Source organism: Pavona decussata, unplaced genomic scaffold (assembly GCF_977016875.1).
Source record: "Pavona decussata unplaced genomic scaffold, jaPavDecu1.1 SCAFFOLD_59, whole genome shotgun sequence".
Lineage (NCBI taxonomy): Eukaryota > Metazoa > Cnidaria > Anthozoa > Scleractinia > Agariciidae > Pavona > Pavona decussata.
Window position 1 is genome coordinate 1,177,501 of NW_028145481.1, and position 25,000 is coordinate 1,202,500.

A 25,000-nucleotide genomic window follows, 5' to 3' on the forward strand; every position below is an offset into this window, starting at 1 on the left:
TGTGGGGCAAAGTTGTGTTTATTCCTCACATAAAACTTACATTTTCCTTACTAAGTTTTGAAGGTTTGGGGACAGTGAAACACGATGCATTTTATACAATTTATTCCTACAATAAACACTGAATTATTAATCTGTAGCTGTGCTATACACTTATCCGAGTGTAGAACTTTGCTATGATGCCATGTACTTGTAGGGAGAATATAAAAAGACTGAATAAGTATGTTGCATTGAACAATAATAATTATGGTTATTTTTAAAATTTGCTGTTTATAGTACAGCTACCACTTATAGATCTTATAGCTATCGTCTATTGTTAAGGGTTTAAAATTGCTGTTAACTTGAAGAAAAAAAAGGTAATGAATGCAAATTAAAATCAGTCAATGATGAAGTAAGTAGCATGCCCAAACAATTTGTTTTCTGCATGTGGCATACAGTTCATGTATGCAAATGTTTTGGCACCTGTAGTTTCTCTGCTCTGTGTATAGTTGAATGTCATACACATCCCAAACCTTTAGATTGGTCTGTTACTAGTGTGTTTATTTAAAAGTGGTTACTTGTGATGCTACTAGTGACAGAATGATGGACAAGACTTTGTTTCAAGTTCCCTCCATCTTCATGACTTTGGGTATTTACAATGCACATTATAAAATGGGATAATTTTTTTGTCATCTAGGATAATTAACTTGCCTTGTTTAAAAAATTCCAAGCCATGCAATGAAAATAGAAAAATCTCAAAATCAGTTATATCTTTTTGTATTGACCCACAAAAATTTGAAATTGTTTTGTTCAGACATTTGGATGTGTGCAATAAACATATATTATTAGTATCTTCTGAATTGTATATTTCACTAGTAACCAAGTGCTTATTACTTGTACATATATTTAGTTGACAGCATATTTCTTGGAAATTTTATTTACTAGGTCTTCATTGTCAAAGGAGAGGAGAACTTGCATGTTATGTTCCAAGCTGTCAAGGGCAATGTTCAAGATACAGCTGTCAAAATTAAGGGAAGCATGCATGATGCTGCAGGGAAAATGCAGGACAACATGCACGAGGCCTCGGAGAAAATGCAAGAGATGCTTAAATCAACAAAAGAGAACATGACAGATGCGGCAGAAAGGGTCCAGGTCATCTTGAAAACTGCAAAGGACAATGTACAAGAAAGCATGCATGATGCAGCCGACAAAGCTGAGAAGATCTCAAAGAAAGCCATTGAGTTGGCACGTTCTGGATGGTATCTTCTGTCTCATATTGAGCTTCCAGAATGGCTCCGTGATAATGACTTTTTATCGCACCATCACCGACCCCCCATGCCATCATTTCGGTCGTGTTTCAAGAGCATTTTCAAAGTACACTCTGAGACTGGAAATATATGGACTCATTTGATTGGGTTTGTTGCCTTCATATGCGTCATGTTCTACTTCTTTTTGCGGCCAATCACCACTTCAAATCCATTTCCTAAAGACTGGCAGGAGAAGCTTGTATTTGGTGCGTTCTTTGCTGGTGCCATCCTCTGTTTGGGATTTTCATGGGTTTTCCACACTGTGTACTGTCATTCTGTTATGGTTTCCAAGGTGTTTAGCAGGTAAGGTGTTGAAGTTAACCCTTTAAGCCCAAACAGTGATCAGCATCAAATTTCTCCTTGTAAAATCAATGCTAAATTCAACCCCTGAGGTCATGGGAATAATTTAAGGATATGATCACCCAAGGTGAATTTTCTTGGTATTTTAATAACTTTTCCCCAGGACTTTTATAATAAAGTATAGGCCGAACAAGATGGGAGAATTTGTTCTTTGATAAAGGGTTAAGTAGCCTACTTACACATACCTTGCTCATTCTGATTTGCATACATGTAGCATTACAACAGAATGTGAGAATTAACAATAATTGAAAGCAACTAGTATTAGAAAGTGCAGTTTAACTCTAAATTGCCTTTTTTCCCACAGTCGATTGCACTGACATTTTGTGAAGAAAGGTTTTTTGTAACTTTAGCCAAATCAAAAGACTTTGAAGCAAAGTTTTAGAGCAGCCTTCAAGAGCCCTGATAGTTTGATAACAGTATGTTAAGAGACAATGGGCTATTCAGGGTCCGAAATTAACTTTTTTAGGCAGGCGCCAAGTGGCGACTGAAATTTTTTTTTCAGTCGCCATATGGAAAAATGTGGTCGCCAAAAAGCAGAAAAAAAAAGTGTCAATAAAATTTTTCCTTCGAAGCGAAACACAAACCAAAATTTTTGGTTGCCAGATGGAAAATTCTGGTCGCCAATTTTTCTTTTAAGAATTAGAACGAAGAGAACGCGTTTGGGGTCGCAATGGCGATTTATACACCTACCACTGAAAAACCACGACAAACGAATCAAGTACACAGTTTCTTAAGACTGGTAAATGTTTCAAGTCAACTTTATACCTTCTCTTGTCTCTACCTTTTGGAGAAGAAATGTACCCGATTGAAAAACTGCTGGTTGGTTCTTTGCTCTATGTTCAAAACCGTAAACGATCTTTCCTTTCGCGTTCTGTCAAGACGATCGACAAATCGCCATGTTGTTCGCACCAGGCCACAACCGTGCAGCATTTCTTGTTAAAAAAACATGGCGGCGAAGCTTCGCACTGCTCGAGCTGTGAAGCGTTGTGATAGATTTATAATAACGATCTATAATAACAGGAAAATCGGTTTTATACTTCAAAAGCAGTGGAAAGGTAAAAAGTAAGTGACCAATTGGCAGGCGGCTTTGAATTTCATTTTTATCGATTTGGCTGAAAATCAAAGTTATTGTTTGTATAATGATCGTGGCATGAAATAGTTAATCGCCCGCTGGCGACTAGTTGTGGAATTCTAGCAGAAAAAAAAAGTGTCAATAAAATTTTTCCTTCGAAGCGAAACACAAACCAAAATTTTTGGTTGCCAGATGGAAAATTCTGGTCGCCAATTTTTCTTTTAAGAATTAGAACGAAGAGAACGCGTTTGGGGTCGCAATGGCGATTTATACACCTACCACTGAAAAACCACGACAAACGAATCGAGTACACAGTTTCTTAAGACTGGTAAATGTTTCAAGTCAACTTTATACCTTCTCTTGTCTCTACCTTTTGGAGAAGAAATGTACCCGATTGAAAAACTGCTGGTTGGTTCTTTGCTCTATGTTCAAAACCGTAAACGATCTTTCCTTTCGCGTTCTGTCAAGACGATCGACAAATCGCCATGTTGTTCGCACCAGGCCACAACCGTGCAGCATTTCTTGTTAAAAAAACATGGCGGCGAAGCTTCGCACTGCTCGAGCTGTGAAGCGTTGTGATAGATTTATAATAACGATCTATAATAACAGGAAAATCGGTTTTATACTTCAAAAGCAGTGGAAAGGTAAAAAGTAAGTGACCAATTGGCGGGCGGCTTTGAATTTCATTTTTATCGATTTGGCTGAAAATCAAAGTTATTGTTTGTATAATGATCGTGGCATGAAATAGTTAATCGCCCGCTGGCGACTAGTTGTGGAATTCTGGTCGCCAGTGCAAAATTTTTAGTCACATTGGCGACCAGGAAAGCGCAATTTCGGACTCTGCTATTTATCCTTGTATTTCTTTCAAACATTGTGTGGCAAAACATGCTTCTTGAGACAAGTCTCATAACACTCACCAATACTCTATTTTTGCCCTATTCATCATAAAAAATAAAAACAAAAAAAATCATTTATTTTAACTCGTCACATTTAAGAGTTAAAAACTTGTTCAAAATATGAGCATGTATAAATAAATGTATGTACGTGGTATCGTACACTCAGATCAATTGATATAAAAAGCTACAATGATTTTACTATGAAGCTATTTAAAAAAAACATTCTAAAACTATGCAATTACAAAGTTTACCTTTAAAATCATTTACATCACTTGCAAGACCCATGTGGGAAGGCAAACTGTTCCAAGTTTGCATGAAACACTTGCCTAGTTTAACACCATCTTTTGAGAGAATTCCCCACGTGCAGTTTCCAAGAAAAGTGAGGTTTAGTAGCATAAGGAAGAGCTGCCTCTCAATCATTTCACCAGATTGAGAATTTGACTGACATTTGGAATATTTGTGTGATTGTTATTTTACAGGCTTGACTACTCAGGCATTGCTTTGCTGATCATGGGTTCGTTTATGCCTCCACTTTACTATGGATTCTACTGCTCAAGAGTTCTAAAGATTGTTTACATGTCGGTGATCTGTACCCTTGGTGTTCTGTGCATTATTGTTTCTTTGTGGAGCAAGTTTAACACGCCCAAGTACCGGACTCTCAGAGCAGGTAAGGTTCCCCCCAAATACAAAATTAGGATTTATTTATTCACATAAAAGCCCTCAAAGCATTTGGAGACATTTGAATTCCTGTGGAAAGTAAAATTGCATTTGATCCCGAGCTTAACCCATCAAGCATCTAGGAGTATTACTGTCCCCCCCCTCCCCCCTCCGTCCTTGAATGCCAAGATGAGTTTCAAGTTCTCCTTGCTGAGTTACTTACTCCCTATACTAGCACTTAATGCTTTACAATTTCCAGTTTGTGACTGTGGTATGAAAACTGATGATAGCACATTTAGCTTCCAGTTCACAAAATATACTTCCATTACTAGTCAATCACATGTGCAACCTTATCAGCTACTACTGGCACCCAGCATTTGTTGCAAATCCCAAGTCTTGCAAACAAAACTTTAATAACTCATTCAATGGGCACTTTTTTGCCAGGAAAGTTCTTCATGGCCTTACTTGGAAGTCCCTGTCTCCCTCTTTGTAGAACAATGCTAAGGACTCTGGGCCCAGTTGTTCAAAGCTTGATTAAGCTACGTGAACTTTGATTCGATTTTAATGACTTATCATTAAAGATTTTTCTAAAAGGTTTTTGTCCCTCAGTTTTGACTTAGCCTTTTCTTTGCCATTAGCTTAAAATTAGCTTCCTAAGACATTTTTAATGAGCCAAATGAGAACTTCGGTTAACTTTTAATTGGGGATTAGCATTAATGGCTTTCAAACAACCAGGTCCTGTTCTTCAAATTCTGCAATAATTATTATAATGATACCCATGTGAATGTAGAAGGCATTTGAGGGTAATTTAATACCAGCTGATTAATTTTAAATTGTAAATCTTAATCAATTCCTGTATGGTATCTTTCAGGTCTATTCCTTACATTTGGCTGCTCAGGTGTTGTTCCTGCTATTCACTTCATAGCAGCATATGGTATAACACTGGCTCATCGTCAGGCATCTGTGGGATGGATGGCGCTCATGGGGGTGTTATACATCATTGGTGCTATCATGTATGCTACCAGGGTACCTGAGAGGTGGTTTCCTGGCAAATGTGACATCTGGGTAAGCGGAGGGTTTTGTTTCTCGTAAACCTGGGGGCTGGATGCAAGCATAAGCACAAGCACAAGGATCAAACTTTTTTCTTTTCCTGTGCTTGCGTTGCGTTTGTTTTCACTTGACATAAAGCTCTTGTGCTTGTGCTTGAGCCTGTGCTTGGCTTGTGCCAGCCTTTATTTTTCGTATCCTGAATAAGATTGAGTTGATGTCTTTTGTCATACACTGTTCTCTAAACTGAACCCCCTCTGAAAATAAGCTCTCCTCTCCTCCCTCCCAGAAAAAAAGGAAACTAAATAAATGAGCTGACAAATATCAAATGCTAACATTGTCCCAGTAATGTCTAACTGGTTTATCTGTTTCAAGCTGTTCAAGGCTGTTAGCTTAGTGTTTCAAACTATTTGTTTAAAATATTCTTACTGTATATTCAAGCTTAACCTCAGTTACTGTTATAAGCTGTTCTCTTTAATGAGGTCTCCAGAATATCTAGATAAGTAGTGCATGATGATGCAACAGACATTATAAAGCTACTTAAGAACAATATTCAAAAATTGATATAGCCAATAACAAATAACAAAACAACATTATTCTAGAGAAGTAAATTTTGTGCTGATAGTGAGGGTTGAGAAAACATGTTATAATTTGTATGTTTAGTCAGCATGAATCTACTGTGTCACTTCATATAGGGTTAGAAATTATTTATAGACTCCGATTGCCCATTTCTTTAGATTTCTTATTTTTAATTATTGACTTCTTATAAGACTTTCAATGTCTTTTTTCTCTTGCAGTTCCAAAGCCATCAAATCTTCCACGTGCTTGTCGTCGCAGCAGCCTTTGTCCATCTCTATGGAATCTGTCAAATGGCCTATTATCGCTTCCACCAGGGAACTGCTTGTGATTAATGAACATTACATGGCTAACAATATTGTTATTATCGTTCAAATTTCATGTTTTCAATTCTGTTTATAAGAACATACAAGTTTGACCACCCATTGTAAATACATTAATTTGGTAGATCTTAGTGTATCAATACTGTTTTGTAAAGTTTTTAAAGGAAGCAAAACAATATTATATTTATTCATAGGATTTAGAAAAAAGAAACATATTTGGGTAAGGCCGTTTCTTACCAAGATTCTGCTAGACTGTGGTTCTGTTTCTCAAAACGTCCAGAGAGTTATTGGACCCGAGTTCTAAGTATCAGTTTGGTGTTTAGTGTTTGGTAGTTTTTTTCTATTTCTTGGTCTTGTAAAGTTTTCAACATTTTTAGCTCTCCAAATAAAAAAAAAAAGAAAGAAAATAGAATTTCTGGTAATGAACATTGTGCATGTAACATAGGTTCTTCAATGGGTCCAAAGTGTTTTGGTGGTTTTGAGAAGTGCATGCCAGGAATCCTAAGTTAGAAGACCTCAAAGGTTTGATTACGTTACCTAACGTTTCACAGCCTCGCCAGGACTGAACAGAGAAATTCGGGCCTTGCTTTACAATCCCTGAGTTTGGGTCTTTGAATTTTGTATTAGAAAAATTTTAAAAAAATCATATTTTTGACTTGTATTTCCTAGGAGATCAGAGTGTAATATATTGAAGTTTTAGAACATCTTTCCATGAGAGCCCATTCCCTGTTATTTCTATGCAAAAAGCATACAGATAATCCTTGCTCCTCCATATCAAGGTTAAACAAACTTCCGATCTCTAGATTGTCTTATAATTTTGTATCTAGTGGGAAAAATGGTAGAAAGTTTCATTTCATTACTATTTTTAGTCCTGCAGCAGAACTACACTTTTTTATATCATGTACATGGGGTTATAACATACAAGGGAAAATAACAACGACCATGAATGGGATAGTTAAATCAGATTTATTGCTATTTATTAAATCAAATTCAACACAATGAATCCCGTTACTCTCTTGAATTATTTTTGTTACATACTTATGATAACAATTTTTTCAGAGCCAGGTTTGCAAGCCAGCCCATAAAATATTCAAGTGTCTGAATAAACAAATTTCTTTAACAACTGAAATTTCATGTTCAGTAGAAGGAGCCCTAGAACATATAAAATTCTAACTTGTAAGTTAACCGTTTGTTTTATAGTACAGTTATAGATTGATAATATAATGAATTGTTTTTTTAATACGGAGTTTTAAAACATATTAGGCTCCTTATTGTTTATGGTGTTATTTCTTTTGATATAACTCAGGGCGAGTCCCAGTCAAACATCATTAAATATTAAACAAATATTTTTGTGTTTGAAGTCCATGTCCACCATTTGCCAGGACCAAATGGTTGATAATTCATAATACCTGCCTGTTTGTTGTACATTCATTTAATATTTATTTTAATAGTGTGGAATAGTCTTTCTTATCTAAGAGGACAAAAATAAAATAACATATGGAAAAATGATATTGTTTCAAGCGATGTGTTAACAGTAACTGAGTCAGGAATATAGCTACCCTGTGCCTTTCACTCAGAGAAACCTCAGCTTGTAGGGGAGAAAAACCTGACGCTGGAAACAACTTTCAGACAACTCGCCCCCTCCCCTCCCCTCCCCTTCCCCCCAACAATAAGCCCCAGACTACTCGCCCCAATCTTTAGATCGGCTAGCCCTCAATCTGTGGACGATTAGCCCCCAATATGAAAACGTTAGATAAATATACTTTTATGCTCAGAAAAAAATAATTTCGGAAAAGGAGAAAGCTCTGTTGTAAGTACATAAGAGACCAAAACTGAGGTGATCAATCGCGTAACAAATGAACGTCTGGGGCGAGTTGTCCAGACACCCATCAAAGTACCAACATGTTCCCCCTGTACGATACACCACCTAGCCTTCCTTGTCCCTGCCTCGTCCGCGTAATCTGAAACGAGCACTTCCTGCGTGAAGCCTGCGACGGAAGCGGGCGGGTGCCAGTATTCAGTGACGTCACCGCAGGAGGCAGCAGGGAAAAAGACGCGCATTACAGAATGTCGCCAACTGTTTTTATGGGAGGCGTGGGGGAGAGGTCCTTTGGATATGGTGAAAACAAGTCTGACATACTCTGATTGATTGGTTAGAACATGTTACTGAGTCGTAATTAATGCCTAGCAAAGGCACAAAGCGGCGAACACACGGCCAATCGAATTCCGCCGTCACTAACTAACGATGAGACTCAACGGCCGAATAGAATGATCCTTTCACACTTAAAAGTGTGGCCGTTCAAATGAGAGCTACTGAGCAATACTTTTCTAGTGCTCTTCGTTAGTTTGATTTTTTAAAAATAAAAACTTGGGACCGTAGTTCATTTAAGTTTAGGTACAAAGTCCAAGCTGTTGTATGACTCCCTTGTAGCTTGCAACGCACGCGCCAAAATGGGTGAACCGGGGACTGTAATACTGCCGGCATCAAAGTGACTGAGCTGCGTTAGTCGAAACTTTCCCAGTCGCATTTTCCTCTTCATTTTGTCATCTGCTGGTTCTCCGCAAAAAAGGTTTCTAAATCCAGCTCTGTACTGCGCTGAATGAAACGCAAAGATGAAGGGGTTTAGACACGGATTGAACAAAGCGATCACAATAGTGGTAAAATGAACAGGCGTGTTCATTGCGACCAGGTCAAATGCGAAGCAGGCGTAGTACACTTGATTTGGCAACCAACACAACGCTAATACCAGTGTGGATACTGCTGCCATTCGGGTTATATTATGACGCATATCAGCGCCTATCCGGCTGGAGTTCATAACACGCGACTTGTGAGTCTCGCGCAACACGTGAAAATACAAGTTACACGTTACCACGAACGGAACGACAAATTTAAACAGGAACTGAGCTACTCCCAGAATCATGATAGTTGGTGCGTCAAAAAATGGAATCTGGGTGACTTTGCAGCGTTCGAAAGGCTCTTTTTCCGGGCTGTATTCTACTTCGAAAAGAAGTAAAGCGTTCGCACATAGTGATAACGCCCAAATTATGAAAACCTCGCAAATGAGTCGTTTTTTGTGGAACTTAGCGCGATACTGAAGTGGCCTTACTACGGCGTACCAACGTTCTATTGCGAGCGCAACTGTGATATACACAGATGTGGTAGCTGTGCTGAAAGTTAAAAAGTGCGAGGAAATGACACGGCAAAATATCTCACCGCTGAGTGTCCCCTCGGGCAAGAACGGCATCTTCTGGAAGATAAATCCCGGTGTCAAAAATATCACGATGGAAACCAGTAAGTCAGTGATTGCGAGGTGGAATATATTGGCGTTGTAAGGACTTTTCAGCATTCCTTTGTTCCTAACGTTGACAGCGCAGACCAGAAGACTGCCGATTATTGTACAAAAAACAATCAAAGAGAAGGAGAGACGAAGAAAGGAGGATTCTTCCGAGAAATATACCAAATCATCGCGTAAAATATCCGAGAATTCATTCGATTTTGTTTCAGCGACAACCGTGGCGGACGGAGAAGAAAATGACTGCAATAGGAACGTCAGATTTGTACCTCTTGGTTTTGCCATGTTGCTGTAAGATTTTGGTTTTAACGTGTCCGAGGTTTACAGAAACTAAAACCTTCTGCGGAAATGCACTAATTCTCAAATTTCTTTTAAAAGGACCAATTTATAATTCATGCTGTAATCCGATTGGTTCGAGCCAATATATCAAAGGTAAACGAACTTGTTGTGTCAACAGAGAGTTGACCAATCAGGAAGCTTGCTGGTCACTGAACTCAAAGAAGTAACACTAAATTGCGATTTTATTGTTTGAAAATTTGCTCAAGAAAAATAAAAAAGATATAGATGTTTTTGGTTTCTGACTTGAGATTTTTAAATGATCACAACGTGTTGCCTTTCTCAAGTACATGCCACGCGTTTGTAAGTTGAACTTGACCATTTTCTTGATTCTGGAACAAACAATGAAACAATTTGTTGTCAATTTCTTCCGTTCAATTTCATAATACCAGCTGTCGTTGCCGATTGCACGCGTTTTGTCAGCCTTAGTTAGCCACGCACGTGTTTTGTATCGGAAAATACCAAGCAAAGTAGTACTTTCTCATCAACGAAAAGTCAGTTTCGAGAAATTTTTACAGTACATGGTCGGCAGATTTAGAAATTAAAGGTTCTTTCGCAGAAAAGTTCGGTTGCATGACAAGACTGCAAAGATCTCTCACCCCCAATTAGATATCATCTGATTGAGAAGTCCAAAGTCTAAACGGGGCATCTTACAGTCTCCCTTATTCGCCGAGGGACTGTTCAGTTTTTTACGTTTCTTTTCCCAAACCGGTGCGTTTATTCTATGGCCGTCCTGGCTTAAGGTTAATGGATAATAAGTGCTATTAAATCTTTTAATAACAACAACTTCTCTTAGTAGTTTCTGTTTTAAGTTTTTAAATTTTAGACTGATGAAGACAGAATGGCGAAACGTAATTAAACATAGTCAGGACCAGTCAGAATTTCGCCCCACCGTCTTTTATCCGCTTCGATTTTCGGTTGGCGAGGAAAAATAGAAGCGAAAAAAATACAATACGAAAATTGAAACGATGAAGAGAATCCCCTGCTACCACTGGGGTACCTTTTTTTTTTAGGTCTTCCACATAATCCAAACGAAAGCAGTATTTAGCAGAGATGTGGATAAGGGCTATACGTTCTTGTGACGCTGTTTATCATGCTGTACAAGGTGGCTCTAGCCTTTGAGTCTTATACAAGCCATTGAGCAGCTAGTGCTTGTGTTCAGTATAAGGTGATTCTAATTTTAGAACTGCATGAAACCCTTCGAAGGAGGTTCGCGTGAAATTTGAGAACGATTGTCAATTATTTACTTTGCTGGGCTCTCTCGGTAATTAAGTGGGTGTAGTGTGGATAAGTCCATTTTGTCAGGTATAGTTCCTTCAATGTGGGTGCTTATTTGTGGAGCGAATGTTCGATGAAGGCTGTAGGATCCTGTAGTGATCTACAATCTCCAAGCCCTTAAATTATCACATATTACAGTTTGATTATCCCTGTGCAGATTTTTTTTTTCATAAGTTCTTGAAGTTTTAAACATTTCAGTTCAATTACGTTAGGTTACGAGAACTTATCAAGAGATTTTGGTGTGGGTAAATAATTGATTTGAATTTGTCGGAAACTATAAAAATCGCCTTATTCAAATGTCAAATTCATTCTGTAACGTGATTGGTCCGATTCAAATCATCGTGCACACACGAATTTACCTTGTCAACGCGAAATTAACCAATAGGAAAACGTGTTACAAAAACTATCTGTTTTCCAGATTGTTTACTTAAAAAAAAAAAAAACATATAACGCGTGACTTTTACTAAAAGCATGGAACACACTTATTTACTCCCTAGGGAATATATTTCAATGGCGATTTAGTAAGACAAAAGAATTACATTAAAAACACTTAAATTACATCCTTGAACTTTCTCGAGACAATTTTAAGACAATGAAACTGTAATTGTCATTTCCTTCCGCTCCTTGTTCACTTATCTTCCAGTGCCGATATTATCACCTGTCTTTCTCCCCACGCACATTTTTTGTGAGTCTGCGAGCTAAACACGTGCTTCCTTGAACACGGGTACAGCATGGGTTCAAAAAAAAAAAAAAAAAAGAAAAAAAACCATGATGTAGCCGACATTATATTTTACAATTTGAGGCCTAATTCTATGATGTTTCGGCTTTCTTGGCAACACGGTTAAAATCAATACGATACCTTTTCACAGGCCCAAAATGGTTAAAGTCCATAGTCTATTTCATACCAAAAATAAATTTAAAAATAATTATAAATCCATGGTGACGCACAAAGCCGAAAACACTACAAACACACGTTTTTCGATATTTCAGTCACATAAAATTCTTCCAGTAAATATATTTTGCATCAGTAAATTTTTCCAAATTTCAGATAGTAATAAAAGTGGTATGCCGATATCGCTTTGTCAAAATTGTCCGCCGGAGTGGAACTTCTGACATTCTGCTCGGACAGAAATTTGGATAAAATTGCGAAGAACTGAACCAGCGTTTTCATCGGCTAAATATCATCGTTAACTGACTTTCGTATCACTGAAAAACTAACCCCTTTCTTTTTCGGGTGCGTAAACATGTCAAGTGTGGAGTACGGTCGGAAAGCCAACAACAGCTCTGAAATTCGGGGACTTTTCGTTCACTACAATTTTTAACAAAAGTATAGGAACAGAGGACTGGTCTAGTTAACAAAAAATTGCTTTTAAAACGCCATAAAACTATCTGGGAATACAGCATACAGCATTGAAAATATTTTGTTAAATGTATGGCCCGAATGTGTCGCATGTAAACTTCCATCAGAAACCTACCGTGTTCTCCAAATAATTCTACTTAAAGTTTTTGGCGAAAGAAAACTCACCAAATGTTATTTTTCACGAACTGCGTACGTGCTCGGAGGCACACTGTACTATCCAAATATTAATTTACCATTATTTACTTTCTATCAACTTTAAAGTCTTTATATTATCTGTACAGCTTTGTGTTGATCAGATATCGCCATTTAATGAACTAGTATATACTTTTACCTTAAACTCCATTCAGTAAAATCTGTTCTGATCACCCCTTCATAATTAAGAATAAAGGTCAACCAAAGTCGATTTTCTGCTTTTATTCTGTTTGCATAAAAATCCAAACGGGGGCAAAAATAATTGAAGTCACGTTTATAAGGTTTCAGCCGGAAACTCGGCAATAGATAAAAAAGATTTTCGTGTAAGCTCTTGTATCTGTTCAGATCGCTGAATAGTTAATTCGCTGAAAATTTTATGGAACGGAGTTATTCCTCAAATTTCCGAGGCTTTCCGAAAATGTAAACTGGTGAGCCTCTCCGAGAGCTTGAGGAATTCATTTTTCCATGTTGTGAAAATCTGAGGTGTTATGTCAGAAAAAGGAAAGAAAAAAAAAACTGCGTTTCAAGGATAATGGTCTTATGAGCGAGCGAAAGAACTAAAATCTGCAGTGAACGAGTACAGGGGGGGGGCCTGCCAAAGTCGCTCGCTCTAGTCTCTTTCATCCCCATCGTGGGTCATCAATTTAACCCGCAAAAGTGCCATGCTCACTGCATTTTAGGGCCTGTTCACATGGAGGTGGGGGACCCCAGGTAGGTGACGTATCCCGCTTCGGTGGGGTTACCAATCTCTCCATACAATCTCTCTTTATTTCTTCATTGCGTTCACATGTGAAGTGGGGTACCTCACCGAGGCGGGTTGCCCGGTCAGCCGAGGCGGGTAACTCGCTTAGCTGGGGTGAGTTTTCTCCATGTGAATGCTGGAGGTGGGGTGGGGTGATGTTCATCCGGGCAATTGCCTCTGAATTCAGTACAAGCGTGGCGAGCTTTTTCGCAGATATCACCTTCAAAACATCGACAACAATGCCATTGAAGAAAGTTCTGAAGGAGTTGAAGGTGCATTTGTCGAGTCTGATAACCAAGCTGGTCTACCGGTCTTGGATGAAGGTGAAGTCTTGCCCGTAGAACAACGAAACAAAAAGTGTCTTCCATCCGCCATCTTTATTGATATATGTACTTAGCGACCACGCGGTAACTTTTTAAACCTCACCCCAGCGCCCCGGGGTTGCATGTGAAGGCCTGTTTTTTCTGACCCCGGGTAGATGGGGTACCTCACCTACCTGGGGTCCCCCACCTCCATGTGAACAGGCCCTTAGTCAGTCACTTACTCATGTTCAAATGGATTCCAGGATTTAAGTCACCTGCTGTCAACAGAAACGAGTAAATAGACACTAGCCAGGAGAAATGATATTTATTTAAAAATGAAATGAAAAATGAAATTATTAAAAACATGATCACTGGACAATGCAATTCTTCCAGAGTTTTGATTGGCTAAGCGGCCATGGTATATCAGCCATTATACCATGCCCGAGAAATAGCGGCCATTCAATTGCTTTCTGGTTGTTCTTACAAAGTGAAAGCAGTAAGATCTGGCATATTTGTTGGTTGTTTTAGATAAAACAACTATTCCACTTACGCTTGTTGGATATGAGATGATTATAACCAACGAGGCGAGTATCGCTCACCTCATATCCAACGCGCACTCGTGGAATGTTAAATGGCAAACCTTTCCTGTTTACGAGAAACAACATCAAAACAACACAAACAAAAACGATCTGATACATATTCCAAGATAAAATATAGAGTTGTATCCACGATTACGGTTTAACAATTGCCATTGATAAAATCCTAAATGTCTGATTCTCCTTCAAATAAATTATTAACGGAAATTTTTTCCACCAATTTACAGACATATAAACTGGAATATCAACAATTAATTCTAGAAATTTATCCCTATTTAAAAATATTTGCTCATTAATGATATATTTTCGTTTAAAAAATGAGTGATTTGGAGCCTCGCCGCGTAGAGGTGGTCTGTTCTTCGCGAGACACTTTTTAACAATGGCGATAACTACATAATGTCCTCTGTTTTATACAAGCTCCCATGCGAGAAAATTTACTGCAAGAAAGGGTAAAGTATTAAAAAAGATTTGATGTTTCACCGACAATGTTTTTTAGTATATGATGCCACGGAGACTTTTGCAGAAAGTGAATTGAATTCTTTGCAACATGAGGAGAATGTCTCCTCCGTTTATTCCTCTTATTGTTCAGCAATATTTCGTCCGTCCATCTTGCCTTCAGCTTGTAGTTCAAATGCTATATATGACAGCTCGATTGACTTCTCGTAGTATCCTGGTCGCTTCAATAACTTGAAGGATTTCACCAAATCCGCAAATCACCTTGACCAGCAGTTTTGTCATCACATCGTTAAATTCGGAAGAGTAATGACTTCAAATTCATCTTCGTCCTGAGAAGAAGGAAAAAATTGTCAGAAACTAGGAAATATTGACAAAAAACCCATGAGAAGGCAAAGCAAAAGATGACATCATTGCATCAAAGCACAACACCTAACTGATCGCAAGCACGGGGGAAAAAACGCGGGAAAACGTGCCACCGGTGCCAAGCGCGGGAAAACACTCAACTGATGCGAGATTAGGTGAGGGAAAAAAGGAGAAGAGCAAACACAGCACCAAGCGCGAGGAACACAAGTACGGAAATAAAGGCGGGAAACAATGTAACCAGCGTCATGCCCGGAAAAACATGTTTCTGATGGCAATGGCGGTATATCCTTAAAATCATGTTTGCCCTCAATAATTTCATCACGTTGGACGGCCCATGCACTGTAAAATCAATCACAGATTCCACCAAACTACTGCTACTACTGGAAATAAATAATTGCCTTCACAAGTCAACCGAAAATTTAAGAGTGTAACACCAGTTTTAGTGAGGAATAAAAACGACAAACCGACCTCTTCGTCTACTTGTCTCATCTTGTTGTGTTGATAGCAGTTCTCGCACACTCTTTCAGGATTCATGTAACCAAACTGAGGAAGACGAATTTTCTGCTTTGTGCAGTCACTGCAGAATATCTGACCACAAGCTCTGCAAATGAAAACCAAAAAATCCCTCTATGAGTATTGATTAATTCAAGGACAATCCTAGAATATCTTTTTCTACAAAAACAGTAGTGCACCACGAGAAGTTCTCGCCGGTCAATGGTTTTTTTTTTAATTGTTACACTTTAGGACTTTCCTTACAGACTCGATGCTAAGAACCACCTTGCACAACATAATAAACAGCACCACAGGAAAGTACTGCTCAGTAGCTTTCATTTGAATGGTCACTCTTTAGGATTTCATTCACGGACTCAAAATGTAGAATCACCTCGTATCACTATGTATACAGCTATTTCAATTAACGTTGTCGAATTAAAATCAAGCTAAAAGACAAGACCGCACTGTTTTGTGGGATTATTTTTTTTATGAATAATTGCATCAAAATCATCCCTGGACGTGCAGGTCATTGTACTGCTAATTGCAACCTATTGTTTTCTCCAGGCATAACTGATTTTGATGAATTTATTCACAAAAATCCCACGTAAACTTTCGGTCTTGTCTTTTAGCTTCATGCTTTGAACCGACAACGTTAGTTGAAATGACTGTATGGCAACAAACCAACACCCTTGGAAAGTATTGTTCAATAGTTTTGATTCACTTGAGTGGTTACGTCTAAGATTTTATTCCCAGACCCATAAGTTGCAAAAACAGAATTTGACATTTCAGGTGCCTTACGAAGATTATCGAAGCAGCACGAGGAAGAACTTACCTGCAATGATGCTGGCCAGCGGCGATCACATGGAGAAAGACAAAAAAGTCAAATAAAACTGAATTAGTGTGAGATAAACAAGACAAACACTAAAAAAGCGATCTACAGTGTAAAAATTGGCACGACTTTGTTGGTAGTTCTCTTCATTGCTCTTCAACTTCTCCAGTTTTCCACCCTCCAAAATACCAAGTGAACGCTACATTACTAAATTTCAGCTCGACCAAGAATCTCACTGAAGTGCAAAAGGAGTTTAAGTAGTTCAAACTCTCAAGTGCTGAAAATTTACTTGTATGTTTAATTTACCTTTCTTCTGAAGTGAGTGAACCTCTGCTTGCAGTCTGCACACTCCCGAGCTCTGTCATCCGGGACCCAGATCACTGAATCTAGCGGTTTACTAACAAGCGGCTGAAATAATCAAGCACATGCATTGAAAACTGCATCGACGCTATTTTATACCGAAAACAAACGCAGTCAAAATTTCTGGCCATTATATCGCTGGCACGACATGACGTAAAGGTAATATAATTGCGCTCGCTGACACAGGAATGCTTTCTCTCACCTCTGTGTCGCCATCATCGTCTTGAATTGTAGGGTCTTGTGTTGACCAAGCGGTCTCGTCAAATCTTAGGAAGTACTCCACCCACAATTGAACACGTCTTGGATTTGAAACTGGAAATAACGTCTACAAACAAAGGGGACACGAGTAATGAGGTTAACTAAAAAAATTGTTGAGTAGCAAAACCTGAAGAGATCATTTAGCAAAAAGGCGCACAAAATGGTGGCTTACCTCATTATATTTCTTGTAAGTTGGATTCCGGAAGCTGTCCTCATCGGCTTTCAAGTGAGCCCACAGTGACACCGTGTGGGCGGGGACCGAAAGCTTCTGTCTGTCATGTATATTATTACATAGGAAGTTCCCAAACCTGGAACGGTGGACACTTTGTTCAGCAGAAATACAGGTGTTTTCGCACGAAAGCCATCTCTTACGACGAATGTTAATGTAATATTGTTGCACTAAAATCATAGTATAGAGGACAATATTTCTGGGAATATTTAGGCAACAAGTCTCTGTTCTTATACAACCGTCAAAATCCCAATATAAAAATTAACTCCATGTTACAAACTATTGGCGTAGTAAAATGTCCCGTTAACTCGCTATGTCGCGTGTAGCAAAAGAAAGGAAGGAAGGAAAAAAGAAAGGGTGGAAGGCAAAAGAGGAAGGAGGGAGGAATAAACAGGAATAAAAAAACTTTTTATCGTTGGAAAAACAACTTACCACTGCGAATTAACATGTTCTGCTATCCTAACTAAATAATCTGGATTAAATTCAAATGCACTTGGAAACTGCCGGACAATCTGAAAGGTAAGAAAACTTGAAATAGCGTCTGACCAATCATAAACAAACTAAATACCCAACGAACCAATCAGAACTATTAAAAGCAAACCGATGCAAGACGCGGAAAAATGTGAAATTGCAAATGGTGCCAAGCGCGGGATGACATGTAAGCGATGCAAAGCGCAGGAAAACATTGCACGTAGTGCCAAGCGCAGGACGGCATGTAAGGAATGCAAAGCGCGGGTAAACGTGAAAGCGGTACCAAGGGCAGAAAAAAATGTCGGCCCGATACCAAGCGCGGGAAAATGTGAAATTAAACGTAGTGCCAAGCGCAAGACGACATGGAAACGATGTCAAGAGCGGGAAAACGTGAAAGCGGTCCCGGCAGCAGAAAAAATATCGGTCCGATGCCACGCGCCGGAAAACATGGCAGTCTGCTTCTGATTGGTCTAAAAGACCCCGTTTGAAATAACCAATCAAGTACAGCCACGTTGTGCTTAAATGTATTTATTGACATAAATGAACAATCGATCTCAAAAGCTGCTAGGAAAACGCCCTAAGTAGTCGCTACGGACTCAAATAGAAACAAAATTTTAAGCAGACAACAAATTTTTAAACTAACCTGCCAGACGCAGTCCAGGAACTGTAAAAACACGGGTGACCGCTGACTTGGGCATGACAGATGACCCAGCCTGTCACGGAAACGATGACCAAATGATATCCATTCTTTTTCTATTAAAACCTTAAAGCGGAGGCAAAAATAAATATCAAGTAACGCTTTCCCTGCTACATTCAAACCAAGCGTTGTATATCGTATGGTTATAGCATGAATTCAGCTTACCTGAAAACCGGTTATTGTCCGGTAAAACGAGTCCAATAGCAGTTGAGCTAGTGATGTCAGTTGTGACGTGCGATCCCATCCATCGCTGCAGTGCACTAGGGCAGCGGCACCTTTATCAACAAACCGTGCAATCGTCACAGCTCCCTAAGATACGACAGAGAGAAACGGCAACGGTGAATTAATGCGGTGGTGGCAGTGAAGATTTTTGCCAAAGTCGAAAGTGAGCGTCTGAGTTAAGGTGGCTCGAAAGAGTTTCACGCTGTTGTAGCATACGTGAGACGATATAAGATTACAAAAAGCAGTTCTAGCTTGTTTTGCAGTATGAGAAAGTTATCCAGTAGAACTTCTGTTATATTCGAACTTGAAAACGGCGTTTTTTCATTTCGAGAAAATTCTACTGAATAAGTTTCCCCATACCTTGTCTATTATAAAAGCATACGGAATAATCCAGCCATTCAAAAATTGATTTTTTTAGACAGGTAGGTCACCGCGCAAAATTTTGAGTTAAAAGGAAATGTTTCCTGCAGGGTTTATATCCGGTCCGCGCAATTTTAAACTGCACTTTCATTTACAGTGCGATGCGCGCGCGACTTTTAATAAGAGTTTTGATTCGTTCAGTTGACGAGCAATACTTTCTTGTGTTTATTCTATTTACTACTGTAACACTAGATGCCATTACTTTGGTTTGGGTTTTATGAATATTTTCATACAGAACCGCGTCACTTTACCTTAAGTATAGATGTGATGTAGGCGAGCCATTGAGTAGACTCCAGGTGCGAGAGCCACTTTTTCTGCGCTGAGGATTCGCATACTCCCTGCAGTCTGTACAAGCTATCACGGACAGCGTGAATATTAGGGATGTCGAGGAACAACAGCTGGCAGCCTTGGTAACGGTTTACTGTGTCTTCTGTTCCCTTGCCCTGTGATAAGTAAACTTAATTAATTAATTAATTAATTAAGTGATAATCTCTTTAAAATCTTAAAGAATGTACAAGCAGTTTTAAACGGAAGGTTGTTTATCAAGGACATAGAGTCTACTCTTAGCACCCAATTACTGACTCTATTCGCGTTAAACCTGCCTCGTTCCCAGACACTCGCTCGAAACTGTAGCGGGTGCATGGGGAAAGACGGGAAGGGGAGAAATTTGTCTCCTTCCCACAAGCCCCCGCCAGCTTTTTTCCTTCCCATTAGCCCCTACGGCTTCGCGCTAAATTTGCAAACAAACGATGTGGCTGAGAAAATAAAAACCAAACCGCACTGGACGACCGGAAACAAAAAATTCCAACCCTAGGTGTTTGAGCTAATCATCTTTCATAGGGCAATTCAATTTTACATTCAACGAATGTTTGGTTTATCAACAGAGTTGATAACGAAAGGTAAATTGACCACCGTAAAGAGATTTGAGTGCTACATTCAGTTTGCAGTAAAGGTGAATTTGCGAATCCTGCCTGCTTACCGCTGTAGACGCACTATAGAAAGTGGTTTTTCAGGACTTTCAAATTCTTATAACAGAAAAATATGATCGACTTTCGCAAAAGGTACCTTGAGCATATTTCCTCCGGCAGCAAATATCGATCTCGCATCAAAGATAACAAGCTTGTCCGTGTATTTATTGCACTTTCTTGCCGTGCTAACTACAAATTCATCATCAACTGAGTTCTGCAAAAAAACAAACAAAGACAGTGTTGTCGGCTTTCATTTCCTGCTCTGCAATTTTTAAGTCTAGACATTTCTAAACATGAGCCGCAACGAAACTTTACCTTAAATACTGGACCCGTTTTTGGCTGTGCACATCGCATGATAAAATTTCCTTTTTTAACATTGTACCAGCACAGGACTGGTAGGCGACCCTGAAGAAACGAGAATATAGCATTGTTTTAAAAGTAACACTACAACCATCAAACAGCAACACGGACATAATAAGATGACTCACCTTGCTTCTAAATGCAGCACACTCTTTCAGCGTGGAGTCCTGTGGATATATCAGTAGGCTGTTACCTTGACCATTTAAGCCCAATATCAAAATGCATATTCGCCTAAGTTTTCTTTATACGTTTCTTTTGGTACTAATTGGGAGAATTCGACTAAGCATCGAAAATTTCCAGGTCAGAAGGGTGCGCAGGTGTCGCATGGATGCTAATATACAGGAATTATTCACCCTCAGCTTGTCAAAGACACGCCTCTTTCCATATAGACAAATTAGACTAATTTTAACTCGCAGCTGTAGTCTTTCGGTTCAGATGATGTTTTTGCTTCATAAAAATCCATCAATCATTGAAGAATGAACACCTGTAGCTTTCAAGGGATAAAAGAGGTTTTTCCATGAATGTAGCATTAGACATTCTCAAAGTCCGTTATTGACATACTCCATTGTACGTATTGTGACTTAGTCGTTCATGTCTAGCACTCCCTGCTTATAGAAGCTCTGAAGCCGTTCACATCAGCAACCTGACAACGCACTCACTTATCAGGCTTACTCAAGTTTAACAGTCTCACCTGTATTTCTGCTGGGACATAAAACAGAGGAGGATATGAACTGCAAAGCAGGAATTCCCGGTTCATTACACTCACACGCCACGCATCAGACACCTAACAATTGAAGAATGCACTAAATTGAAAAACTCCAAGCTGATTGTTCCAGTATTCAGACAGGACCGCAATCACTACAGACGACAAACAAATCCAGCCATAATTACAGTCAACTCCCTTTATCACGGACACCCTCGGGACCGCGAGTTAGTGTCCTACAGAGTCCGTAATAGCGGGAATTTATCTCAGTCAAACGTCTGTACTTTATTTTTGCCGGGATTTTAGTTGCTGTTCGTATTATCGGGGTGTCCGTAAAAGCGAGGTGTCCGCAAGGCGAGAGTCGACTGTACAATAAATTGAATTTTTATCCACCAACCCCTAACTTCAGTGAAAAGAAGACCTCCGAGAAAAGAATCTCATACATGTATAAAAAGAAAAGGGGAAAATTTTCATATTTTGTTCTGATCTCTTGGGACTGCACATCTGTTCCATACCAACTGACCTGTTGTCTTGCAAACTCCTCATGAAAATCATACACACACCAGCCACTTGGTACAGCTTCCTTTGGCAATACCCTGGAGAGAGTCATGTGTGTCACAACATTTAAACATAATCACAGCCTAAACCAAACTTCAGGCAACCTGTTTCCTTAATTAAGCAGAAACCCTACAGTTTATATATAAAGTAAACGGACAGTGAACAAAAGTCTTGTTGAGAATGATTTATTATTCAGCGAGTGACACAGGCATACTCGGAAAAAAATCCGAGTGCTCCTATCAGGAGTCGAATCTAAGACCTTCCGATTACTAGTTCGGATGCTCTACCACTGAGCTACAGGAGACTCGTGGGAGCTAAGGCCATTAAACTAGGTTCATGGGACAAACATCTCACATACTGCTAGGATTGGAATGTCATGTGTGGCATATGCGCAAATCTTGTTCCCATATTTACTGGACAAAACCCCTCTGTTACAGTAAATTAAATGGATGCTGAATCTAAATGGTGGTTAAGGTTTATCCATTTAATTGCATTGTGCATTCTGTACCTAATATCTTACGTCATTAGCACGCGCACGTTGAAAACATGGTTTGTTTTCCTTGATGCTAAGCTCAGCCAATTACTAAATGGTTATTTTCTCCTAAACGAGCACAGTGACCTATCTTTGTTTATCTCGTTGTTTTAACTTACCCATCATCCTCTTTATGTTAAAAAAATTTTCGAAAAAATTGACGGCAGAAAAATAAGTTATTGCCAGAAATACGAGCTTGCCCACCACTCACGGGCGTAAAATAGTAATACTAAGAACTCACACGTAAGAAACGTTTTTGGTCGACTAAAAAGTTCACCTAAGTATTATTAGTTTATTTACCAGCCAAGGTTAAAAACATAATATCACATTTCTTTCACAATTCGGTTCAAGAATTCACTTACTTTACAAAATGCACTGATGGAGGATTGTCGACAGCATTCATTGCAAGGTATTCCAATCTCTGAAAAAATACACTGATATAAAAATTCAAAAACCTGAAACAAAGAAGGAAAAACCAATGAGGCTGCAGCGAAAATTAAATTATTTGGTGTCACAGGTTAATGGAAGTTGATGTCACCATTGCTAAAGGGAAGGTTTCCCATAATTTTAAATTATCTTTTAATAATGAAAGATCAATTCACAGTTTGTCTTTGGTTTCGACCACTTTTTGGTCAAGTTTGGTGACTTTTGGAATCTTCAGCCCAGTCACATAAAACCAAACCAAGCCTGACCTAGAAAGGGATTGTGAAGCACAGAGTTTACAACCTCTCCTTTTTCACAACAAAAAATAATTAACAAATTGATCAACGGTAGTTTTCTATGGTCTATACTCTTATAGGCCATAAAATGATGTCATAAAATTTTCAAAACTCAAGTGGAACTACGAGCACAGGCGAGTGGTTTCACTGCCAAGTTTTGAACATCATTTTATGGTCTATCAGAGTATAGGCGATAGAAAACTGCCATCGATTTGTTGTTGTTATTGTTTTTACAAAAACATGGAAAAAAGTACAAGTGGAAGTGGCTTAATTTTCCGTTAAGAAAGCGCGCTGTTTCATCTGACATCATTTTTATTGTCTGTACTCTCATAGACCATAGCTGCGAGTCACTAAGTAGTGCACGAGAAGTTTGTAAAACTTTGTAAAACAAAGGTTAACACTAACGTTGGTGCCAGATCAGTCTTGAGTCTCTCGGCAGCATTACTGAGTGCTCCGCCACTGCTGAATGCTGCTGCTAGTATTCCAGCACCCAGCACTCCTGATGTTCCCTGAGGAACAAGGAGGGGGCCATCAGACCCATGTGAGCTCACCCCTGCAACACTACTGCTACTGCTACTACTGCGAGAGAGAGCCTGGAAACTACTGCAACTGCTATGATGAGTGATGTCATCTGTGGAGTCATTTGTGGGGGGAGGGCTTGCTGGCTGGAGCTGACCTGGTGCCTGTTTTCCTGGTAAGGGAATCAATGAAATTGATAGAAGGTAAATTATGTTTTACAACAGTTCCAAAGCTTAACACTAAGTATGATATTGGCGGCATTCATCCCGCACCAAGTGCTACCAATCCCACTCAGAATAGATACTGGTACACTACACATAATGCCACCTCCCCCCCACCACCCCTTATATCTCAGTCAGGCAAACTGTATCAGACTTATTCTTTTCATTACTCACCCCCCACCCACCCAATCAGATTAGTAACAATTTGAACTATCATCAAGAACTTCTGAACTTCTACCCTATGGTAGGTAAATAGCAGTTAACCTCACCTTCAGCCCTTCCTCACCCACTGACGAGTACGGCTGTTGCTAATGTTGCCTTCACCCATCCCTCACAGAGAAAAAAAAACTGTTTTAATTAACCTCAGCTCCACGGTCCCTCCCACACAGACCAGAAAAACTGATGCGCATCTCACCCTCAGCACTCCCTCTTAGAGAAGTGGCATTGATTTCATTGTTACCCCTCCCCCAGTATCAACACTGCTCTTAATCTCGTTTTTACCCCACCCCCTCAGAAAAATAAACTGCTACTGAAACTCACCTTCACCTCCCTCCCCCTCAGAACCTACAGACTGCAAACTTGACTGCTTCAGATACTCCTGGCTATGGGGTTGCAGTGAGGCAAGGAGGGAATCTGGACTGGACTGCATACTATTGGGATCAGGAGGCATGTAAAAGGTGCTCAAATATCGAGGCTTGTTCATGAAGATTAAGCGGACTGTGCGGAAGTCCCAGCATCGCACAGTCAGTGTCTTTACATCGGAGAAACCAGCACTTCCAGCTGCAGTCCTGGAGACCACCTCCAGAAATAAAAGGAGAAAAACAAATCCAACAAGTTTGTAAGAATTGAGGATTCTTGTTAGGAGCCATATATAACAAGTTATTTTTATCATCTGTTCATGTAAATGTTACTGGCTATCATGAAGAAAAACATGTTTCCCAAATTATTGAAACCACTTTCAAAGTTCATTAAAATTTTAAAAAGCCTGCCCTTGTTTGACAGGGAATTTTCTTCCCATAAGTAATGTAAAAACACCCTGCTGATAATAATTTATCACGTTGAAAATCCAGCCCCCTGTAAAGAAATTGCTCTTGGTTTGAACATTTAATTTTCTTTCACCAAAACGCTGGCTTCAAGCTCAGCCATGTTTGTTTCCATTCTTCCGAAGGCCATCTTGCCCCTTTCATTCCCTAGGAGACATTAACAAGATGGCGTCTGGGACACCTACTATTGCAAATTTATTACCTCTTTTACAAGTCTTGACAAGAAACCTGAGAATGCTTTGCAACATACAGTAAAGTACCCATGCG

General features: G+C 39.3%; 3 protein-coding genes across 3 annotated transcripts in view; 1 reads left to right on the plus strand and 2 right to left on the minus strand.

Annotated features, from left to right (window-relative positions):
* The window catches only part of LOC146479325 (adiponectin receptor protein 1-like), an 11,087-nt gene extending 3,364 nt beyond the window's left edge, over positions 1 to 7,723 (plus strand). Inside the window, exons 2-5 of the mRNA XM_085110959.1 lie at positions 922 to 1,586; positions 4,091 to 4,278; positions 5,140 to 5,333; positions 6,113 to 7,723. Of these exons, the coding sequence (XP_084967085.1) occupies positions 922 to 1,586; positions 4,091 to 4,278; positions 5,140 to 5,333; positions 6,113 to 6,226 (1,161 nt within the window). The 3' untranslated portion in view covers positions 6,227 to 7,723. The remainder of the gene's footprint in view (positions 1 to 921; positions 1,587 to 4,090; positions 4,279 to 5,139; positions 5,334 to 6,112) is intronic.
* LOC146479326 (galanin receptor 2a-like) lies at positions 6,671 to 10,582 on the minus strand. The gene is made up of 2 exons (XM_085110960.1): positions 8,583 to 10,582; positions 6,671 to 8,527 (listed from the first exon to the last, which is right to left on the minus strand). The coding sequence occupies exon 1, from the start codon at positions 9,790 to 9,792 to the stop codon at positions 8,596 to 8,598; it is 1,197 nt and encodes a 398-aa protein (XP_084967086.1). The 5' UTR covers positions 9,793 to 10,582; the 3' UTR covers positions 6,671 to 8,527; positions 8,583 to 8,595.
* A 3,441-nt stretch (positions 10,583 to 14,023) lies between these two features.
* LOC146479327 (uncharacterized) overlaps positions 14,024 to 25,000 on the minus strand; it is a 20,999-nt gene continuing 10,022 nt past the window's right edge. Inside the window, exons 8-25 of the mRNA XM_085110965.1 lie at positions 24,231 to 24,489; positions 23,356 to 23,641; positions 22,594 to 22,686; positions 21,665 to 21,737; positions 21,130 to 21,222; positions 20,567 to 20,605; positions 20,394 to 20,483; positions 20,176 to 20,292; positions 19,362 to 19,553; positions 18,634 to 18,777; positions 18,415 to 18,534; positions 17,733 to 17,812; positions 17,244 to 17,379; positions 17,016 to 17,138; positions 16,760 to 16,861; positions 16,457 to 16,467; positions 15,601 to 15,733; positions 14,024 to 15,098 (exon numbers count right to left, since the gene is read on the minus strand). Of these exons, the coding sequence (XP_084967091.1) occupies positions 15,051 to 15,098; positions 15,601 to 15,733; positions 16,457 to 16,467; positions 16,760 to 16,861; positions 17,016 to 17,138; positions 17,244 to 17,379; positions 17,733 to 17,812; positions 18,415 to 18,534; positions 18,634 to 18,777; positions 19,362 to 19,553; positions 20,176 to 20,292; positions 20,394 to 20,483; positions 20,567 to 20,605; positions 21,130 to 21,222; positions 21,665 to 21,737; positions 22,594 to 22,686; positions 23,356 to 23,641; positions 24,231 to 24,489 (2,139 nt within the window). The 3' untranslated portion in view covers positions 14,024 to 15,050. The remainder of the gene's footprint in view (positions 15,099 to 15,600; positions 15,734 to 16,456; positions 16,468 to 16,759; positions 16,862 to 17,015; positions 17,139 to 17,243; positions 17,380 to 17,732; positions 17,813 to 18,414; positions 18,535 to 18,633; positions 18,778 to 19,361; positions 19,554 to 20,175; positions 20,293 to 20,393; positions 20,484 to 20,566; positions 20,606 to 21,129; positions 21,223 to 21,664; positions 21,738 to 22,593; positions 22,687 to 23,355; positions 23,642 to 24,230; positions 24,490 to 25,000) is intronic.

What these genes read in the sequence shown, in the direction of transcription:
- LOC146479326 (XM_085110960.1), bottom strand. Translation starts at nt 9,792, where the DNA reads ATGGCAAAACCAAGAGGTACAAATCTGACGTTCCTATTGCAGTCATTT.